This window comes from Sceloporus occidentalis, unplaced genomic scaffold, assembly GCF_023333645.1.
Source record: "Sceloporus occidentalis isolate IW3139 unplaced genomic scaffold, rSceOcc1.0.p SCAF_1, whole genome shotgun sequence".
Lineage (NCBI taxonomy): Eukaryota > Metazoa > Chordata > Lepidosauria > Squamata > Phrynosomatidae > Sceloporus > Sceloporus occidentalis.
The window spans coordinates 80,706,442-80,725,557 of record NW_028316981.1 but is presented as its reverse complement, the minus strand read 5'-3'; the positions used below and the strand labels follow the sequence as shown (position 1 = coordinate 80,725,557).

General features: G+C 46.3%; 1 protein-coding gene across 2 annotated transcripts in view; it reads left to right on the top strand.

Annotated features, from left to right (window-relative positions):
- The first annotated feature begins 710 nt into the window (after window positions 1–710).
- The window catches only part of UNC5A (unc-5 netrin receptor A), a 149,057-nt gene continuing 130,651 nt past the window's right edge, over window positions 711–19,116 (top strand). The window contains exon 1 of one of the 2 annotated variants that reach the window (XM_089527309.1): window positions 711–942. In XM_089527309.1, the coding sequence (XP_089383435.1) occupies window positions 840–942 (103 nt within the window). In that variant the 5' untranslated portion in view covers window positions 711–839. The remainder of the gene's footprint in view (window positions 943–19,116) is intronic. The other variant, XM_089527299.1, reaches the window with a different exon arrangement.

Genomic DNA, 19,116 nt, shown 5'->3' with positions numbered 1-19,116 from the left:
CATGCTTCTTAGTGATGCTCAGAATGGAGGACCTTCCAGAACGGCTCCTGGGCAGGAGGCTGAAATGTAGGACATATAGTCCTGGAAAAGGAGGACGTGTCTGGGCGGGCTGGCGGTGCGGACAGAGGCGGAGAAAGCAGAAGAAGGGGGCTCTGGGCTCCTTCTCCCCCTCCTGCTTCTCCTCCTTCCTTCCCAGCGGAGGCTTGGTTTGCTGCCTCTCTGGAGCCTTGCTGCTGCTGCCACTCGTCTGCTGGAACCAGCTGTTGCTCCGTCCCTTCCGGCGGCGGCGGCGGAGGAGGATTCCAGTCCGGGTTTTGCGGGCCCTCGTAGTCTCCTTTCTTCTCTCTTTCTCTCTCTCTCTCTGTCTCTCTCGCTTTCTGCATTGCTGCCGCGGCGGAGGACCACAAGGTGCTCGACGCCGAGAGCCCCGGGAAGGAGGCAGCGGCTGACACCCGCCGAGGAGGACCGGGCGGCGGAGGGGCTGGCTCCCTCCCTCCCTCCCTGGCACACACACGCACACACACTTGCACACCCGCTGTTGCCCCGGTGGCCCCTCGCCTGCTGCCTCCCCGACTCCACTCTCCCTGGGTCGGCTCCGTCGGGCCATGAGCAGCATCGGCGGAGGCGGTGGCGGGAGCAGGAGCATCGGCGGCGGCGGAGGGGGCAGATGGGGGCTGCTGCGGAGGGCCCGGGGCCCGCTGCGGTGCTGAGGGGACCCGAGGGGGCGCCCTGACTCCTTGCAGAGGCAGCACTCCAACTGGGACCAGAGCCTCCCTCTCTGCGCCTCCGTTCGCGACGCCGCTTTTCCTCCCTTTCGAGCCCCGCTCCTGCCCCCTGGCATGGCTCTATGGCAGCGGATGGGGGCCGGTGCCCGCCTGGGCACGGGGCTGTGGCATGTCCTGCTGGCCGGCACCCTCCTCACCAGCCACATTCCTCCCAACGGTGAGTCACCTTCTTGCGCCTTCCTTGCCGGGGCTTGGACGGGAGGGGGCGGGGAGGGCCCAGGGCTTCGGAGGGTCCCGGAGGGCGAAGGCGCGGAGGCTTCTTGTGGCAGAGAGTGCCGTCGTCTCCTCCTCCTCCCTCCAGAGTTGTTTTCCTAGGCTTGTGGCGAAGCGGCTTGAGACGTCTGCGGGGTCCCTGGGCTCCAGAGGGAGGTCTTAGAAGCATAGAATCATTGGAAGAGAACCCAGGGGCCATCCAGTCCAACCCCATCCTGCCATACAGGAGCTCACAGTCAAAACACACACACACACCCCGGGACAGTTGGCCATCCAGCCTCTGTTTCAAGACCTCCAAGGAAGGAGACTCCACCGCCCTCCGAGGGAATGTGTGTCCCACTATCGCCATCACCAAGGGTTGGCAGCAAACCTCCCAGCCTGGTCGCAGCCCCCTTGAAGGAATTACGGGGCTAAATGCCATGTGCAGTGCCCCCTCTGCTCCCTCTCCCTTCTGCCTTGGCATTGCCCGGGGAGAGGATGCTCCGGGGCGGTTCTTGCTGCCCCAGAGGAGCCCACTCTGCTCCAGAACTCTGTTTTGAGGGATCGCTTGGCCGTGTCTGCCCAAATCACCTGTTCTCTGACTGAGTCCGACAAAAGAGCTGTTGGGGTAGATGGGGCTGCATTCCCCCCCCCCTCGCTCTCTCTCACACACACACACATACACGTGTCTCCTGGATGTTTAGAATACCCTCCTGGAGTCCTGTCTCCCTGTCTCTCCCAGATCTGACCAACGGCAATTTTTGCAAGGCGATTGGAAGTCTTCTTAGGAAAGATGCAAAGCAGAGATTGCCTGGGCTGGACTAGACTGGGCAGGACTGGGCTGAGCCTCCCTGAGAGGACCAGGAATCTCTGCAGGTGAACAAGACTGAAGTGAGCGCTGGACAGCTAAGAAGGTGGTTGTCTCCAGCAGCTGGCAAGGAAAGCTGCTGTTAGGAGGAAAGGATTAGGAGTGCATAAGTTTCACCTGAGTAGCCCTGGATCCCTGTATGGTGGGCACCCCAAGGTGAAGTTTTGACAGGAGCCTGGCAGCATGGCTTGTATCTGACCAACTGTGTGCCAAAGAGAGGAATCCTGAGTGCAGATGGGTATTGCCAACTGGCATGTGAGCATGGGCATGATCAAGTTGACAGGGGGGTCTTCAGAGAGCTGGCTGATAAGTGTTCCTCATTCCTCACCAACAATCACACCCATCTACTCTCCACGGCCTGGCTAGGCTCAGAAGCAGTTTAAAGATCGCAGCAGCATCTGAGCCTTGAAGAAATAAGCCATGCGGTCACCTGGGAGGCAAGCATGGTAGGGCATTCATTCCCTGAACTGATGTGGTGGACTGAGGCCCAAAGCCTTAGAGACTTCGCCAAGGTCATCTGGCAGGTCAGTGGCAGAGCACAGAACTGGAACAGGGTGGCCTTTTCCCCGTTACTCTTTTTATATCATGGTCCCAGAAAAACTAGTCTAGCACACAGGTGTCTTAGGATTTGCTCTTAGAGACACACTAGCTGAAGGATTTCCAAGCTACAATCCCAGTCACTCCGTCATAATGCACCAAAGAGACACATACATACACACACGCATGCACCCTCACTTGGTAGGCTCTCTTGAGGATTGAAAGTGTCTCTTATAGGGACTGAACTCAAACATCCCCAAAGCATCTGAAACATAAGCAAACTACACATAAAGATGTTCACACAGATACACAGGGGTTACCTTAGCAATACATATATTCACATTTCGACATGGAAACTCCAATGCTTCCAGTGCAAGTGGACCCCTCACTTGGTAGCATGCCTCCAGACCCCCATGGCTAATATTTGCATGCCATGGAGTCATTAATTTCTTCTGTACATGGGCAGAGAACATCTGGCAATAAGGAACATGCTCTCTCTACACAACAGCCACACACACACAGAGCTGCATACTCTCCTCATTTTACAGCAGTTCTGTGATTATTTTGAAGCCCACACATACCATGGGCTTCTTTGAAGGAGGAGGACTTGGACCTGGCAGCAGGACTGGATACTTTTTTTTGTCATTCCCTCCCCTTCCCACTGCTCTCAGTGCCAGCCTGTGGGGAGCTGGCCAGCTCTCAAGCCAAGCAGGGGGCAAGTCTGCCAGCCCAGAGGCACAAGCACTAAAGGGGGCCCATGGAGGGGTGAAGTTCCTTGCCAAAGAGGGATAGTGTCCCACTGCCTATGGGCAATGGATGGGGCCTAAGCAGAGGGAGGACATGATGCCTGGCCAAATGTGACCTATTTGCACTTGGCTGGGAGGGGGGAGACTATTTCCCATTTCAGCCCACTTGTTCCATGTTCTTCCCAATCCACAAAAGGAAAGGCCAATTGTTCCCTCCTCCCAACTCATGTTATTGTGTTATTCTCTGAGTCGCAGTGCCAGGCATAACTGGGCAAATTGTGGGAATTGGAACAAACTTTGCAAAGTCACTTGACTAATTCCTCCTGATCCCCATTCCTTGCCACCCTGACTTCCCCAGCTCTCTCCCTGTGAAGCTCACAAATGTCCTTCTGTCTCAGATTGCCTTTGTCCATTTTGCAGGGAAACCAACCAAGTCTTGTGGAACCTTAAAGTCTAGCACAAACTGGCATGGACTGCAGCCCATTTCCTCAAACTTATGAAATGTTAAGAACAATACTGTTGCCATTATCAATACTTTCTGCACTTTGTTTCTGGTTGTCTTATTGTCCACAATCCCTTCCTCTACCCCACCACAATCACTTTTCCTGTGTGTATAACTTGTAGCTCTGATGAAGGGGACTATAGCCAACAAAAAGTCCATGCTGTGATTAATTTGCTACTTCTTAAGGTGCAACAGTATGCTTTGTTATTCCCTAGTAGTAGTATGTGTCTTCAAATCACTTGCTGACTTATGGGTCTGAAGAAATGGGCTGTAATCCATGAAAGCTTGTGCTGTGATAGATTTGTTAGTGTTTAAGCTTCCACAGGACTTGGTTGTTTTTACTGTAACAGGCTGTACAAAGAATGGCCTTTATTTTTGATCAATGTGCAGAGGTATAGTACCATCTTGTAGGCATGTATTTGTGGGGATGGGGCTGCCTAACTCCCTGAGAACCCCATTTTCACTTTTGACTTGCAGACCTGAGAAAGGGGATATGGCACTGAGATCAGCAATGGAAAGTCATAGATACTAAAACTGTGAGTCTTACAGAGCCAGTATTTGAGAAAACCATGAGACAAAAATTTGAGGAGGGCTGAATGGATCAACTGATGGTGATCCCATGGATTTCAGGTGGTTTTCTTACCCAAGGATTACTCCAAGGCGGTTTTGCCAGTTCCATGCTCTGAAATATAACCTACAGCACCTGGTATTCTTTGGCAGTCTCCTAACCAAGTACTAACTAGAGCTGACCCTGTTTATTTTTCAAGTTCAGATGGGATGTAGTGCCTTCTCTGCACAGTCACAAAAATAAATTATTATCTCCTTACTTCATCCCCAGGCAAGTACTGAAGAGAATCTCTCCCATTTGTCTCCCTTGGACTGCCCTGTTCCTTTGATGTGTTAGTTAAAGGGTATTGGAGGGGAAAGTGGAGATGTGTTCATGCTGAACATGAAAGTGTTGTGGCCTTGGGGGAAGGGGGCACTGCTGGACACATGGTCAAAATCTGCTTGGCCATCCCTGAGGAGAGTTAAAGCAATAGCTGAAGACAAAGGATGCCTTTGAGCTCTGTCGGTGGTGGGATGCAGGAGCTTGGCTGCGGATGGGGAGAGGGAAGAAAACTGGATCCTGTAATTCAATTGGCATATTACTGGAATGTTTCTTGATTAAGCCCCATTTGTCCTGCCTGCCTGCCAGTAGTCAGATGGAACAAGACACTATCTGCTCAATTGGCACCCAGATGGAGCCTGGAGACCATCCCTCCCCTTCCTTTGCGTCCTCTCCCTCCCCCCCCCCCCATTTCCTTAAGGTAGGGGACATATTAAGCAAGGAGAAACAACATCCCATTTCATTTGACAGACAGAAGAAAAGGGTAGGTTTGCCAGCTGCAAATGTCAAAATCAAATCAAAACAAAAGGGCGCTCCATTTGTACTCCACAAGAATTCTGCAGAGGTGTCATCTTCCTATGTGAAAGGAGCTAGCATTCTCTTGGCCATTTTTGATCTGTTCTGAAGAAAGTCACAACCCTTAATAAGCCCTGACACATAATCAAACAAACAAACAAAAACATGATGTCTGGTGAGGTTCAGGAAACTGCTTTGGGGCCCGTTCTGCATTTTCTGATTTTCATCCAGCCTTCCCCAACTGGACACTCTTCACACACTTTGGACAACTCCCACCAAGGCCATGCTGACTAGTGCTGAAGGGAGTTGTAGTCCAAAGCATATGGAGGGCAGCCAGTTTGGGGAGGCAGCAGTCCCATGGCAAATAGACCAGTCATTGTTTCTCAGCCAAAACAAGCTGATAGGATTATTGTGAAGATAAACATGGGGAAGAGGACCAGGTATACAGCCTTGGAGAATGGAAGCAGAAAAGAGAAGTCCCACACAGACTTCTTACCTTCCCAGGTAGGCAGGCAGAACAGGAATGAACATCTACTCCCATTCACCCACTGAAAGATGATACTCTTTTGCTTGTCTGTGGTCATAGAGCAGCATGTAGTAGGGGGAATCTGCTTTAAGTAGTTGTGGGAAAGCAAAGGATTGAGTGTTGAGAGAAAGATCCTAAGCCCAACTACCTTGTCTCCAAATGTTCTTATTATGATGGAATGGTTATTGTAGTACAGTATTTACTTAGAGAACCAGCTGTGAACCAAGGACTCTCCTGTACATGAGCACAGCAAAAAAACAAAGAGACATTGCCCCCAAAGCTCTCACAGCCAGTCAGACAACATCTGAGAAGGAAAGAAAATCAAAGGAGCATTTGTTACCTATGGCCTAGTTTCAAAGCTCAGTGATCCTTTGTGTGCATTGTATCAGCATCTTTGAACTGGAGTAGGCTCGCCTAGAGCATACCTAGTGTCTGGAGGCTGGACAAGGTGTGTTGTTTCTAGATGTGGCCCAAGAGCTCCCCTTTTCCATGCCACAGAAAGACAAGCAATGTTCAGAAGAAAGGTTGCAGCCAAGAGCTGTTTCCATCCACTAGGACAGTGTGAATAGCTTGAGAAGCCTTGGAAAGCCTTAGTGCTCTTAGACAGGAGGGGGCAGAGAGAACATTATGAGAAATGTCAAAGATGTACTGCATTTAACTTAATGGGTTTTTGAGGTGGGTGAAAGGAAGCATCCAAATTACAGGGTGAATTTTAATAAAGCTTTCCTTTGCTGGACAGGGCCCTGTGTTTTGGGTTGCCATCTCAGTTCGTTCTGGCAAACAGAAGAACAGTTTTGCTGGGCCTGCACCATGCAGACCTTCTGTCCTTTCTTTAAAACAACCACCAGCAGAATCAGCTAGAATTTTCTCTCCCTTTGACCTCTCCTGTTATAAAAGTACAGGAGGAAAGGAAGAAACAGCAGAGCCTGGACTGGCTCAAGAGTTCTCTGTGAAAAAAGCAGAGAAACTGTCTACACCATTCAGAAGTTCACACCTTTTTATTCCAGATCAGTTCCCATCATCAACAGAATTAGGACCATTCTTTCACATGTCTGCTGATGATTATATCCCTTGCTTCAGCCATCCTAATTGCAGGGCATAAAGCACAGGAGTTAAAGCATTCCCACATGAAAAGCGTCCCCCTTCCAGTTTTCAATGCATGTCCCAGGGAGTGTTGTTCTCCCAATCCCTTGCTAATCTGCCACTTTGATTCTGGACTAATTAACCTAGAGTGTTCCTTCACAGTTATCAACAGGTGTTATAATCACCATTCCATTCTCGTAACACTGTTTTGAAAAAGTGGTTGTTAATGGTGGTGGGGTGGGGAGTCCACCTTTCACCATTCTTCAAAGATCCTGATTATAAAAAGACTGTTTTAATGTGCTTAAGGGGTGTGAAGGGTTAGCATTATGTTATTTTGTAAACAACCCCCTTAAATAAGTAGGGGTCATTGCAACAGGAATAAGAAGGCTGCATTGCTGTGCTTATACTGCAAAAAAAATGTGTCGGGTTTTTTTTAAGTGTTGATATATCAGAGGCAGTATGAGGAGAGGCTGTACGAATGACTTGAGGGCTGGCAGCCTTGGCTTACCAAAGCAGTTCGATCTGTTTAGTCTCTCCAAGAGAAGGGTAAAGGGTGACCTGATCACAATCTCTAAGTACCTACATGGTACGGAAAGAGATTTCTGACGGCAGCCGGCTCTTTAATGCAGCAGACAAAGGCAGAATGAGAGCCTGTGGCTGAAAGCTGAAGGCAGACAAATTCAGACAAGAAATTAGGTGCAGATAAGCTGTACCCTCTTAGCACAGAGGAAGAATGAAAGTAACCATTGGAACAATCTCGCTACAGAATTGCCAGCCTTGCCGTTGCTTTATGCAATAAAGCCTTCTTTCACAATAGCTCCTTATAGCAGGATGAGGTGTGTGTAAGATCTTTCCTTATCCTGCTCTTCTGAACAGCTGCAACTGCAAGCACCCAGTGCTGCCTGCTGACTTTGGGATGGCATCAGCTAGACCCTTGGGGAACTTGTGCTGTGCTGACTTGGGCTTCTTGCCAGCTTGTGTAGGGGTCAGTTGAATTCAGCACCACGTCCCCTCAATAGCATACAGAAGTGGGAAGGAGACCAAAGGGCCCGTTTCTTCTCTCCTTGAAGCAGAGAGATCAATAGTGAGAAGCAGGGCTAAAAGCAAACTAACACTTCTAGGAACTGTGTGCCAAGATTCCCCTGGAAAAAAAAGTGGTTTAGATAAGACTGTTTGGCCCAGTTTTTGCAGCAGCTCACAATGGACACTTCTGATGTTACAGCTTTCTCATGCATAATTCTTGGGTTTGGGTGCCTCAGCTAGTTACCAGCATTCTTCCTACCTGCAGTTCCTAGTGAGCACCAGAAGAGAGCACTTTAAAACTCTTCTCCTCCAACACAGTTCTGTTGGTCCTATGACTTCCACTTATAAAAACCAAAGAAAGGGTGGGTCTAGAGACCACTTTATATGGTATAAACTCACACCACTGAAGGAGTATTATGAATGTGCACACAAGTATATGTGTACAAATATTTCAGTCTGAGACAGGTGAGGAAGACCATTCAGTGATCTCTGTTGTCATTTGGTGGGTGTCTACAGGACACAGCCCACATTTTTGCTTGACATTATGTTTGGGCTGAGCACATGATGCTCCCTACTTGCTCTGTTTAAGCTTGCTTTCACAGTATTTCCACTGTGATGTCCAGATCATTTTCATCCCACTGCAACAGATCTAGACCAGAGAATAGCAGGTCACAGAGTCACAGAATAACAGTAACAATTAACTCATGGGATTAACTCATGAGATTTCCTAAGGCTGGTTTAAGCTCATTGCTGCAGCAGTGAATTGTTGTTGTTGCTAACGGCCTTTGAGCTGATTCTGACTCATGGCAATCCTGTGGATGAGACATCTCCAAGACTCCCTGTTTTCCTCTGCTCTACTTAAGTCCTGTACATTTATACCTGTGACCTCCTTAATAGAGTCTTCCTCTCTTTCTATATCCCTCCAGCTTTCCTAGCATACTGTATTTGTCTTTTCCAGTGAGTCATTCCTTCTCATGATGTGACGAAAGTATGACAGCCTGAACTTTATCATCTTGGCTTCCAGGGAGATGACAGGCTTGATCTGTTCTAGGACCCATTTGTTTGTCTTTTTGGCTACCTTGAAATCAGGCCTGGGTTTTCCTTGGACCCACTCCCATGGAGCAGCATGATTGCCTAGGCTGGGTCTCTAGAACCATCCTTTTGCTTCTAGTTAGACATGAAGCCCAGTTTGGAAAAGCTACATTTTTGGATTACAACTTTCAGAATGGCCATACTGGTGGGAAAGGAGGTTCTAGGAGCTGTGGTCCAAAAATAATTTTTTAAGCTCCATAGCCCAGATAACTTTGATACTGATGGCATTATTTGGTAGATGCTAGGGCCTGGACACAGCCATTGAATTAATTTGTCCTAGCCAATCCTGGTCTTCACTTGAACTCCAACCCACCCACTTCTCTTCCATACAGTTCAAGGTGTGACAAGGGTCAAGGGCTGGATTCCCACTTCCACCTCCACCACAGCCATAAAGGTTTGGAGCATTCATCCCACAGTAAAGTGGGGGTAACTATATAGAGAGAAGCATTCATACTGAGATATATTGTTTTAGGATAACAGCCCCTTATCTCATTACATTCATTGATCTGATTACTCTTCAGGGAGTGATTCATAAGGAGAAAAGAGACTCTTGGGGGTTGTATTCAAATCAAGAGTGCTTGTCTTCCTCTCTTTAGTCCTCCAACTAAGTATACACAATAGCAGGGTTGTTGTCTCTGATTTGTAGACGTTAGTGGTGTATAAAATTCATGCAAACAGTGATCCAAGACAGTAGGAACATTAGACTACAAGGAAAACTTGGAAAAGTTCCCTTTTTGCACTGTAACACCCAAGATTCACCTGGAAACATGGCCATGGGCCATGCTGGTTGGAGGATTCCAGCAGGTAGTCTAAACAGAAATATTTTGCAAACTCTGGACATAAGAAGTTGTTTCACACTGGATCAAACCAATAGCTCAGTACTATCTATGTTGACTGGCAGCAACTCTCAGGGATTCTCAGATGGCAGGACAACAGAGATCCTGTCTTCCTTGAGATACTTGGGACTGAAGTTAGACAGGGGCTGTCTTAACATCCTGGGATTCCTTATCCTGGTAGATAAGAGGCAGATCACAAAATAGAAATAACAAGTGTATTTTTGTGTGTCCATACAAAATGCACAGAAATTAATACTGGGCATATGATCAGACATGACCTGTGCTCACATTTTTTAAAAAGCCAGTATCCCCTTCAATTTCAGCTGAAATGTGCTGGTGCCTCACTCTAAGATTCCTCTGTTTAGGCCCTCTCACTGCTCCCCAGTTTTATACTACAAGCAGAACTGTTCTGGTTTCATACTCCTCCAATACTCTACTAATGCTCTGGTCTTCAGTGTCATCCTCTTCATCTACCTTAGAACTGATGTTCAGATTATTGCATATAAGAGCATGAAAGCATAAGGATGATTTTTCCGGATCAGGTCAGAGTCTTATTTTTGCTAAAACAGGAAAGTTAGATGTCCTTAGGTGGACTTTTATTTGTGTCAAAGCCAGTGGCAATTAGAAATAAGCTGCCTCTGAATTACAGCCTGGAAAGTTATTTTAAAGAAGAATTAAGATAATGACATGCTGAAGCCATTCATAACTGAGCAGTGTGTAGGATGATGCTCCAGGTTCCCAGAGCATCCTCCTACCATTGCTCAGTTATAGATGGCTTCAGTGTATCATTAACATCATTCTTAAAAGTATATTTCTGAGCTCTGTTCTGAAGAAGGAATTATTTTTTAGTTCTCATTCTTAAACTAGTGGCTGTCACAACAGCCTTATGCATTCTGTGGCTATTGTCAGTGAGTTTCATCTCGATAACCAAAATCTCTTTGAACAGAGAACATAAAGACCATAAGAAATGACATAAAATAACATAAAATAAGAAATGACATAAAAAGACCAGTTCAGGTAGGTCCCATAGCGTTGGTCATTGTGGCCAATGGGAGGCCTATGGGAAAAGCATATGAAGAACATGAAATTTCTTCTTTATTTTTGGTCCCTGTGCAAATGGCATGGTGCTGCTTCTGACTCAGAACTTGGAAAAGGTCCTTTTTTGAATTACAACTCCCAGAATTCGTTAGCCAGCGTAGGAACAGCTAGAGGTTTCTAAGAATTGTAGTTAATGACTCAAGTCCTATTGGTGCACTATGCTAACCTACCTTAGGCAGTGGTGGCAGAAGAAAAAAGGCCATTGTTGCTGCATCTGTGAAGGAAGGAAGGTGTTGGAGAAACAGGCTGCTTTGGTTTTGCCTGCCTTCCCTTGGCTCTGCTGTGCAACCCTGGGAAAAGTCCAACTAATAGCAGGGCATACCAATAGCATTCCAGCACAAAAAAGTAATTTTCCCAGACTCTGTAATTCAAAAGAAAAAGTTATGTTAGAAGAGGGGCTGAGAGCAAGGTCTTAGAAAGCAGCATAGTTATTTGTAAGAAGATACTGTTTGTTTTTTGGTAACAGCAGCATAATAATGTGTGGGAATGATGTTATTGGGGTCAAGTGAATAGCAGTGCATTCTGGTTGCTTTTGAAAGTTATTCTTTATGTGCGTTTTTAGTAGGATTTTTCAGGTTGTATGGCACTACTAAGCCAATGGTTTCTTTTTTCTAAAAAAGTAAAAAAGTAGCATGATGAGTAAAGTAACACGTTCCCCATTCACAACACACAAAAATGGGATGAATCGGGATTTTATAGTAAAATAAAATTTCCTTTTCACTGAGGTTTTATTTTCTCTTCAATAATTCACAGGTTTTATTTGGGGGAGAGTGTTGGGCAATATTCACACCTACATTTTGAAGTGGAACACGCCTAGGAAGACCATATCATGTGATAATTCTGAACATGTAGTTCAGTTCTGAATTCTCTCCCTGTCTTTCTTGGCTTGGATCGATGTGACTGCCTGAGGGCCCTTTCAAGTGCTAATCCTGTCTGAGTCTTGGATTTTCCTTCATTTGTCCCTGCATTACAAGAGGAGTCTCAAGGGGTGTGAGCTTTGCATAATGGAAGGGCAGGGGGTCCAGAGTGCCAAATGGTATCTAAAACTTCCTTGGGTGGCCTGAGAGCAGTGCAGTGCTGTGATAGACAGGCAGTTGGTCAGTCTGAATAGTGGATGTCTTTAGTGCACCCCCTGCCAAGGCTGCATCTGCACTGCAGAAATAATCCAGTTTGACACCACTTTAACTGCAATGGTTCAACGCTGAGGAATTCTGAGATTTGTAGTTTTGAGAGCCTTCTCTGTCAGAGAGCTCTGGTGCAACAACAAACTTCAAATCCCAGAACTCCGTAGCATTGAGCCATGGCAGTTAAAGTGGTGTCAGAGTAGATTATTTCTGCACTGTGGATGCAGCCCAAGTATGATGGACTCCCAAGAAAGATTTTCATAGCCACATTGGCTTCCCAATTGTGCATGAATATTGATGTGAGAATCCACAGAGGTACATCAGCATTTATGAGCTGGGCAAGGCAGAGGTATGTTTGTCTCATGCAATGTCACTGTGAGAACAGGGAGGAATCAGTCCATGAGAATATGTGTTTATATCAGAGATTCTGAAAGTAACTGTTTGGGATCACGGCTTCCAGGATTCCTCAGCCAGCATGGGAGGTGTGGTCCAAAAAAGCAAATCTTCCAAGTTCAGATTTAGTCTTGCCAGATTTTCTATACAGCCATAAGGGACAGCCAAAAGGCACACGATGTGAGGATTTTGAGGCATCTCATTCAGTCAATGTAAAAAGGAAAGCTTCCCAGCCCTTAAACGGGGGTATTCCTTAAAATAAGGGACACCTGTTAGTCCTATAAGAGACAAGCTTCCTAACCCACAAATAAGACGCACCCCTTATATTAACAGACCTGTGCTAATCCTGTAAGAGACAAGCATTAGGGAAACCTGGCAACCCTATCAGAGGTTTATATAACTGAAAACTGGGCTGTGGATAAGCATAATGATGAATTGATTACTTCTTGCTTAGACTGATGTAATAGGTTCTTCATGGGATTGTCCTTTTAAAAAAAGTTCAGAAATTGCACCCACTAGAACACATGACAAATACAGTAGTCTACAGTGGAACCTCGGGATACGAAATACCCGGGTTACGAATTTTTCGGGACCCGAAAAAATCCAATTGGAAATTATTGATCCGGGTTACGAACGTTTTTTCGGGTCCCGAAAAAACTTTTGGTGCTTTTCGCCGCGATTTTGCACCAAATCGCGGCTTTTCCCCATTAGCGGCTATGGGGATTCGGCTTGCGAAAGCCGTTCGGGTTACGAAAGCAGCCGCGGAACGGATTATTTTCGTAACCCGAGGCTCCACTGTATATGCATTGTATTGAGTCTTAGATGGTGGTAGGACTGAACTGTGGTTTTTTTTACAGCCCAATTCAAGATATTGATTCTTACCAGTAAAGACTGAAATGGTGGGTCAAGTATATCAGAACGAGTACCTCCTTCCATAGGAACCTGCCCATAACATGTCTTGTTATATGTCCCACCACCTGAAGAAATAAGGTTGTTAGGCCCTTCAAGATAGGCCCTTCCTTACAGCAGCCCCTAATTGTGAATGGTTATATTTGGATTTTGTTGTTATAAAAGCCGTGGCAGCTTAAGGAGCTGGGTATGTTCAGGCTGGAGAAGAGAAAGTTAAGAAGTGATATGATAGCTCTGTTTAAATATTTGAAAGGACATCATACTGAAAATGGAGCAAGTTTGTTTTCTGCAGCTCCAGAGAACAGGACCCAGAGTAATGGATACAAATTACGGGAAATGAAATTCCACCTCAACATTAGGAAGAACTTCCTGACAGTAAGAGCTTTTCAACAGTGGAATATGAGATACTGGTGGAGTCTCCTTCTTTGGAGGTTTTTAAATGGAGATTTGGATGGCCATCTGTCAGGAGTGCTTTGATTGTGTATGGCAGGGGGTTGGACGGGATGGCCCTCGAGGTCTCTTGATGATTCGGTAATCATTTTTTAGAGAGTTTGGGCTTCTTATTTTGTATATTGCTTCAGGCACTTGATAGGTGGAAAGGCAGTATATAATGCCAATAGAATAATATAAATATTAATCCAATCTTAAATACAATTGCTGATCCCAACCAGAGTAAACCTGTTACTAAATGGTAATCTAAATCCCATTGATTATGTGGGTTTAGGCTAGTTGGGACCACTGGCATAGTGAAACCAGAGTTCACAGGGTCAAAGTCCACAGCCAGAGGAGAAATAGATTTCCCCAGCAACAGAACATATTGTTATAGGCCATCTTTGTTGTGATCCAAAGTGTTTGGAGTGGCCTGATCTTGAGTGGGCAACATCCATTAAATTTACAAAGGAGTGTTCATGGTGGGGTTAAAAACTGCTAGAAAAATACAGAGAGGGAGGGAGGAACAACACATAGAGCAGCATTTTTGGACTTTTCATTGGAGGTGTTGCTATAGTGATTGTCATGATGGAGGTATGCACTTCAAAGTTCACCACTATACTTGCAATTGGATTTAGATCTCAGACTTCTTCTCTAGATTAAACCTAAGTGAGAATCCTGGCTTCATAGCTTGTCCTTGGGCCAAGAAATGCTTGCATTTTATTTTATATCATATTTCTTCCAAGGAGCATGAAGCAGTGTGCATGGTTCTTTTCCCTCCTCCATTTTAATCTGCATAACCACTCCATGAAGATCAGGCTGAGTCACGTAAGGCCACCTAAATGATTATTGTGGGCAAGTGAGGATTTGAAACTGAATCTCCCAGTCCAATCTGGTGCTTTAATTGTATGTAATAATAATAAATATATATTTGTATGCTGCTTTTTCACAAAGGAATCAAAGTGGATTCCAACAGTATAAATAAAACATCAAACAATTAAAAATTACAGTTTAAAAACCCCAAAACCTGACCCCTCCCCCCGTACACAGAATGGGAAAAGCTATTCTGTGTACTCCCAGAAGCATCATTGCCACTGAAGGAAGGTTCTTTGTTGTCTGTAACAAGACTCTTGGTTCATCATGGGAAAAAGCAAGGTGACATTTGCCCCAGATTAAAGTGCCATGGGGTTCTCCACTCAACCATTGTGAGTTTTCCTCCAAATTACACTAAAAACCATCCTTGTGTTGTTTGCATGCACAGGTGAATGTTATTCATACAGGTCTGAAGGTGAATAAGAGAGATTAAAGATGAATATATTCAAACCAAATAGACAGTCCATGGAATTGCAGAGGAGATAGATGCAAGTATGTTCCCTGACCTTTGGAAGAAGGTCACTGGCTTTTGCTGTTTTGCTGGTCATATAGTAGAAGAGATTCATTTGAGCCTGACCTGACTGGCCATGCATAATAGATCTACAGGTAGTTGCTGCTTTTTTTCTTTCTCTTTCCTCTGTGATGATCACTATGGTTAATGGTATTGTGGGTTGGAAGAGACCGTGGAGGTGCAAACAGCTGGAGGAAGTGCTACTTGTGCACAAAACTGACTGCTAGCAATTCCCTACTTCATACGTCTTGTCTGCTGCATAATTGCCCTCTCTCCAAATGGATGCATTTTCGCATGGAAGTAAGGAGATGGTGGGAAGGAATGAAATGGGGGAAGAGCCAGCAGATGACTTCCCTATAGGCTGCCATATCTGTAGGATTGAAGGAACTGAAATTTTTATGAGATATTGCAGTAAGGATTGGTTTGCGGTTTAAGTTTTGTTTTTTACAATTATCACCTCTGCCCCCCCACCCACCCACTCCCATCTAGCTTTTTCTTCTTGTCTCCAGTTCAGGTAGGACCAGCATACACAGCATCATAGTTTGGCTCGGAGACAAACACACACCTATCTATCTATGCATGGTGAGAAGAATTAAGAGCCTTCTTTCCACACTGTGTTATTCTCCCTCATGTGAGGCAAGGCAGGAGTCAGCCAGATGCCGGCTGGGTATGGAGGGAGCCTGTAGGCACTGCCTTCGAGAGCTGCAGCTCCTTCTTCCTCAAGCCCCGTGCTGTCTCCCTCCTCTCTGCAGCTGGAGGGACCAGGGCTCAGGGTGACCTTGAGGCTCTGGCAGGAACGTTTTTGAATCCAAGCGTTTGATCCTCAGCTGCAATTAAAGGAGGAGGCTGAGCATTTGCTTGGCCTCCTGGAGACACTGCAACACTCCCTACTGGAGCAAGGACGGTAGTGCTTCCCTGGGGGAACTGGGGGGGAGGGAGACAGCATTGTGGGACATAAGCGCTCTTAGCAAACCAAGCCTGCCATTCTCCCACTTAGGAGCCTACAAATGCCCCTCGAGGCCACCAGGCCCTCCCTTCTCCCCCTGTCCCCGCCCCACCTCTTGCGGGTGCTTCTTGATCTGAACCAGGACATCTCTGGCTCCCTCCCCCTCCCCCTCCCCCTCCCCCTCCCCCTTCCCTTGCACTCAGGTCCTCTCCACAATTTCAACTCAGAGCTGCTACATCTCCGCCTCTGCTGCGGCCCCTAAATCTGGGACAGGTGGAAGCGGCTGTGGCAAGCGGTTGCTGAGGTGAGTGGTTGCTAGGGCAGCACTGGCTGATGCCTGACGACTGGGAAGCATCTGCCATTAATCAGGGCAATAAGTGGGTCTCTCCAGGCAGGATGCCTGGTGCAGATCAGCAATTAGCAAGGGCGGCCTCCCAGTAATGAACAATTGTGGTAACAAGGAGGAGGCAGTGAGCCGGAGGGGGGGCACAAGAGAGGCAGGGCAGTGGGATGCCCTGAGCAGGCCAGACCGCACCGGACCTTTCCCTTCCTTTGCCTTCCCCTCCCTGCTTCCTCCTGCCCTGCCATTAAAGGCCCACCACCATGTGTTAGGGAGCTCTTAACAGCTTCTGCTCAGCACGTTCAAGCCCATTAGCCCACTGCCCTTTCCACTCAGGGCTGGCAGTACCAATGTTAGTTGCCGTCTGGCCTCCTCAGAAGCTGCTTTAATATATTCGGTGGCAACCGAGCAGCTGTGTTCAGTTCTCACTATCAGAGCAGTAACACAGGTAAGGGTGGATGGCTGACCTAGGCACCCACCCTCTTGCACACCACTTTCCCTTGCGAAGGGAGAGGGGTATACGAGCGAGACTGATGTAAGGAAAGAGGGAGGCTTATAAGTGCACTCTGTCAAAGGAGGGACAGAGCACAATCATCCAGATGCTGCTGGACTGCAACTCCCAGCATTCCTCTCCTTTGGCTGTGTTGGTTTGCAACCCAACAGCAGCTGGGGAGCCCCACTTTTCCCAGCCCTGCTCTAACTTCACATTCCCCAAAGGGTATACCCTCAGATATTTTGGATTGTAATGCTCACCATTCTCAACCAGCAGGGACAGTGCTTGGGGTTGACAGAAGTTGTTGTTCATCTGGAAAGACCAGGTTTACAGGGGGCTGCTTTCTCTATTCATCCCTTGCATTAGGTAAGCAATTGCACCTCTCCAATTGTTGCTGAACTGCACCTCCCATCAGACATTGCTGGCATAGCCAGCAGTGAAAGATTGTGGAAGCTGCAGTCGAAACATTTTGAAGACTGCAGTTTCCCACCCCCTGCCTTGTGCCCAGGGCAGGGGGTAGCTATGGGGGAGAATGAAGACATTGTCCCCACAATTAATACTTCTGCCCTCCCATGAAATTTTCCTTCAGTCCCCCTTTTTATAGCATTGTGGTAACCTGAAACTTCACCTGAGCATTGAAAAATACAGTTTAGGCATCCAGAGAAAGGGGGCATGCCAAGTTGCCAAGGAAATGCCAACACAGCAGCTAGAAGAGTTCCAAGTATCTCACTCTCTGCAATGTTAGAAAATTGTGGACTGAAGAAGAATTTAATGGGGAGGACATATTCAGGGGTAGACATGTTGGTCATATAGCAAAGTACTGGCTATAAATAAATACAATACAATACAATACAATACAATACAATAATTCCAAAATCCACAAAACAGCAGTAGCTTTGGTCAACCAACCAAAATGCACAAAATACATGATGCAGCCTTTCCAAGCTCCACTTGGAAAGGTGTTAAAATGATAAAGGAGATTATTATTATTATTTTTCTTTTAAATTATGGTATTATTTTTTTCTTTTAAATTATCACAGGCCTGCATTTTGTCAAACTGTTGTTGATATGTTGTTCTGTGTTGAGATAGAGTACAGGGATATCTATGCAGGCAGGCCCCTACTCCTTCTGTCCATGTGTCACTTGGAACAAAATATTCCAAAGTCCAGGAGATAAAATTTGAATTCCATTAGCAATAAAAAGGTACTACTTTTGAGATCCAAGACGTCACAGCCCCCTTTGTTAAGCAGAGAACAACAAATCTCTCAAAAGAAGCCTCTATTCTTTTGTATTACGAAAAATTCAGGGGTGTTTGGGTAAAACATGCCAAATGTAGTTCCAGTTTAAAAAGAAAATGTTTTACCTTTGTTGGAGGTAGAAACAAAAAAATTGTTTGCAGGAGGATTACCCTAATTTTCCTCCCACCCCCCACCATAGCTACACTTCTGGGTCTCTCAAAACTTCACAGTTCTGTGAAGTCGAAGGCTTTCATGGCCATTTTGTGGGTTTTTCAGGCTATGTGGCCATGTTCTAGAAGAGTTATTCCTGACATTTCACCAGCATCTGTGGCTGTCTTGAAGATGCCAGCCGCAGATGCTGGCAAAATGTCATCTGTTCTATTCTTGTTAATCCCAGGGGTGAGAATCATGTGGTCCTCCAGATTTTATTTAATTTATTTACAGAGCATGAGATGGATCATGTGGCCTACCAGATGTTGGTGGACTGCAGTCCCTAAAAGCCCTCACTAGCATGGTCAGTGGTGAGGAATGCTGGAAGTTGCAGTCTAAAAATGTCTGCAGGACCTCATGATTTCCAGCAGCATGTTACTCACTGATTGCTCTGTAATCCCTGCTCTAGGATTCAACAGTGGTGGTCAAGTGACCAAAACATCAAGCTCTGCTCCAGATGTCAGCAAACTGAAGTCCTCCAGATACTCTTGGATAGCAGTTCTTAGAAGCCCTGATCAGCATAGACAAAGATGAAGAATGCTGCAAGTGCAGTGGAATGGTGCCTGGAGGAGAGCACTTTGCCCACCTGCTTTTCTGTGGAGTGCCACTTCCTAAGTACTATCAGCTAGATTTGCTTTCCTCTTAGTGCCCTCCAAATAACCACCAACTCCCATGATCCCTTGCCACTGGTCTTGTTAACGGGTTGAGGCAAATTGTAGCCTAACATCTAATTTGGTATAATTTTGAAGGGATGTCATATTGAAGATAGAACAAGTTTGCTTTCTGCTGCTCCAGAGACTAGGACAGGAACAATGGATTCAAACAACAGGAAAAGAGATTACACCTAAACATTAGGAAGAACTTCCTGACAATAAGAGCTGTTTGACAATGGAATGTGCTGCCTCTGCGTGTGGTAGAATCTCCTCCTTTGTAGGTTTTTAAATAGAGGCTGGATTATCA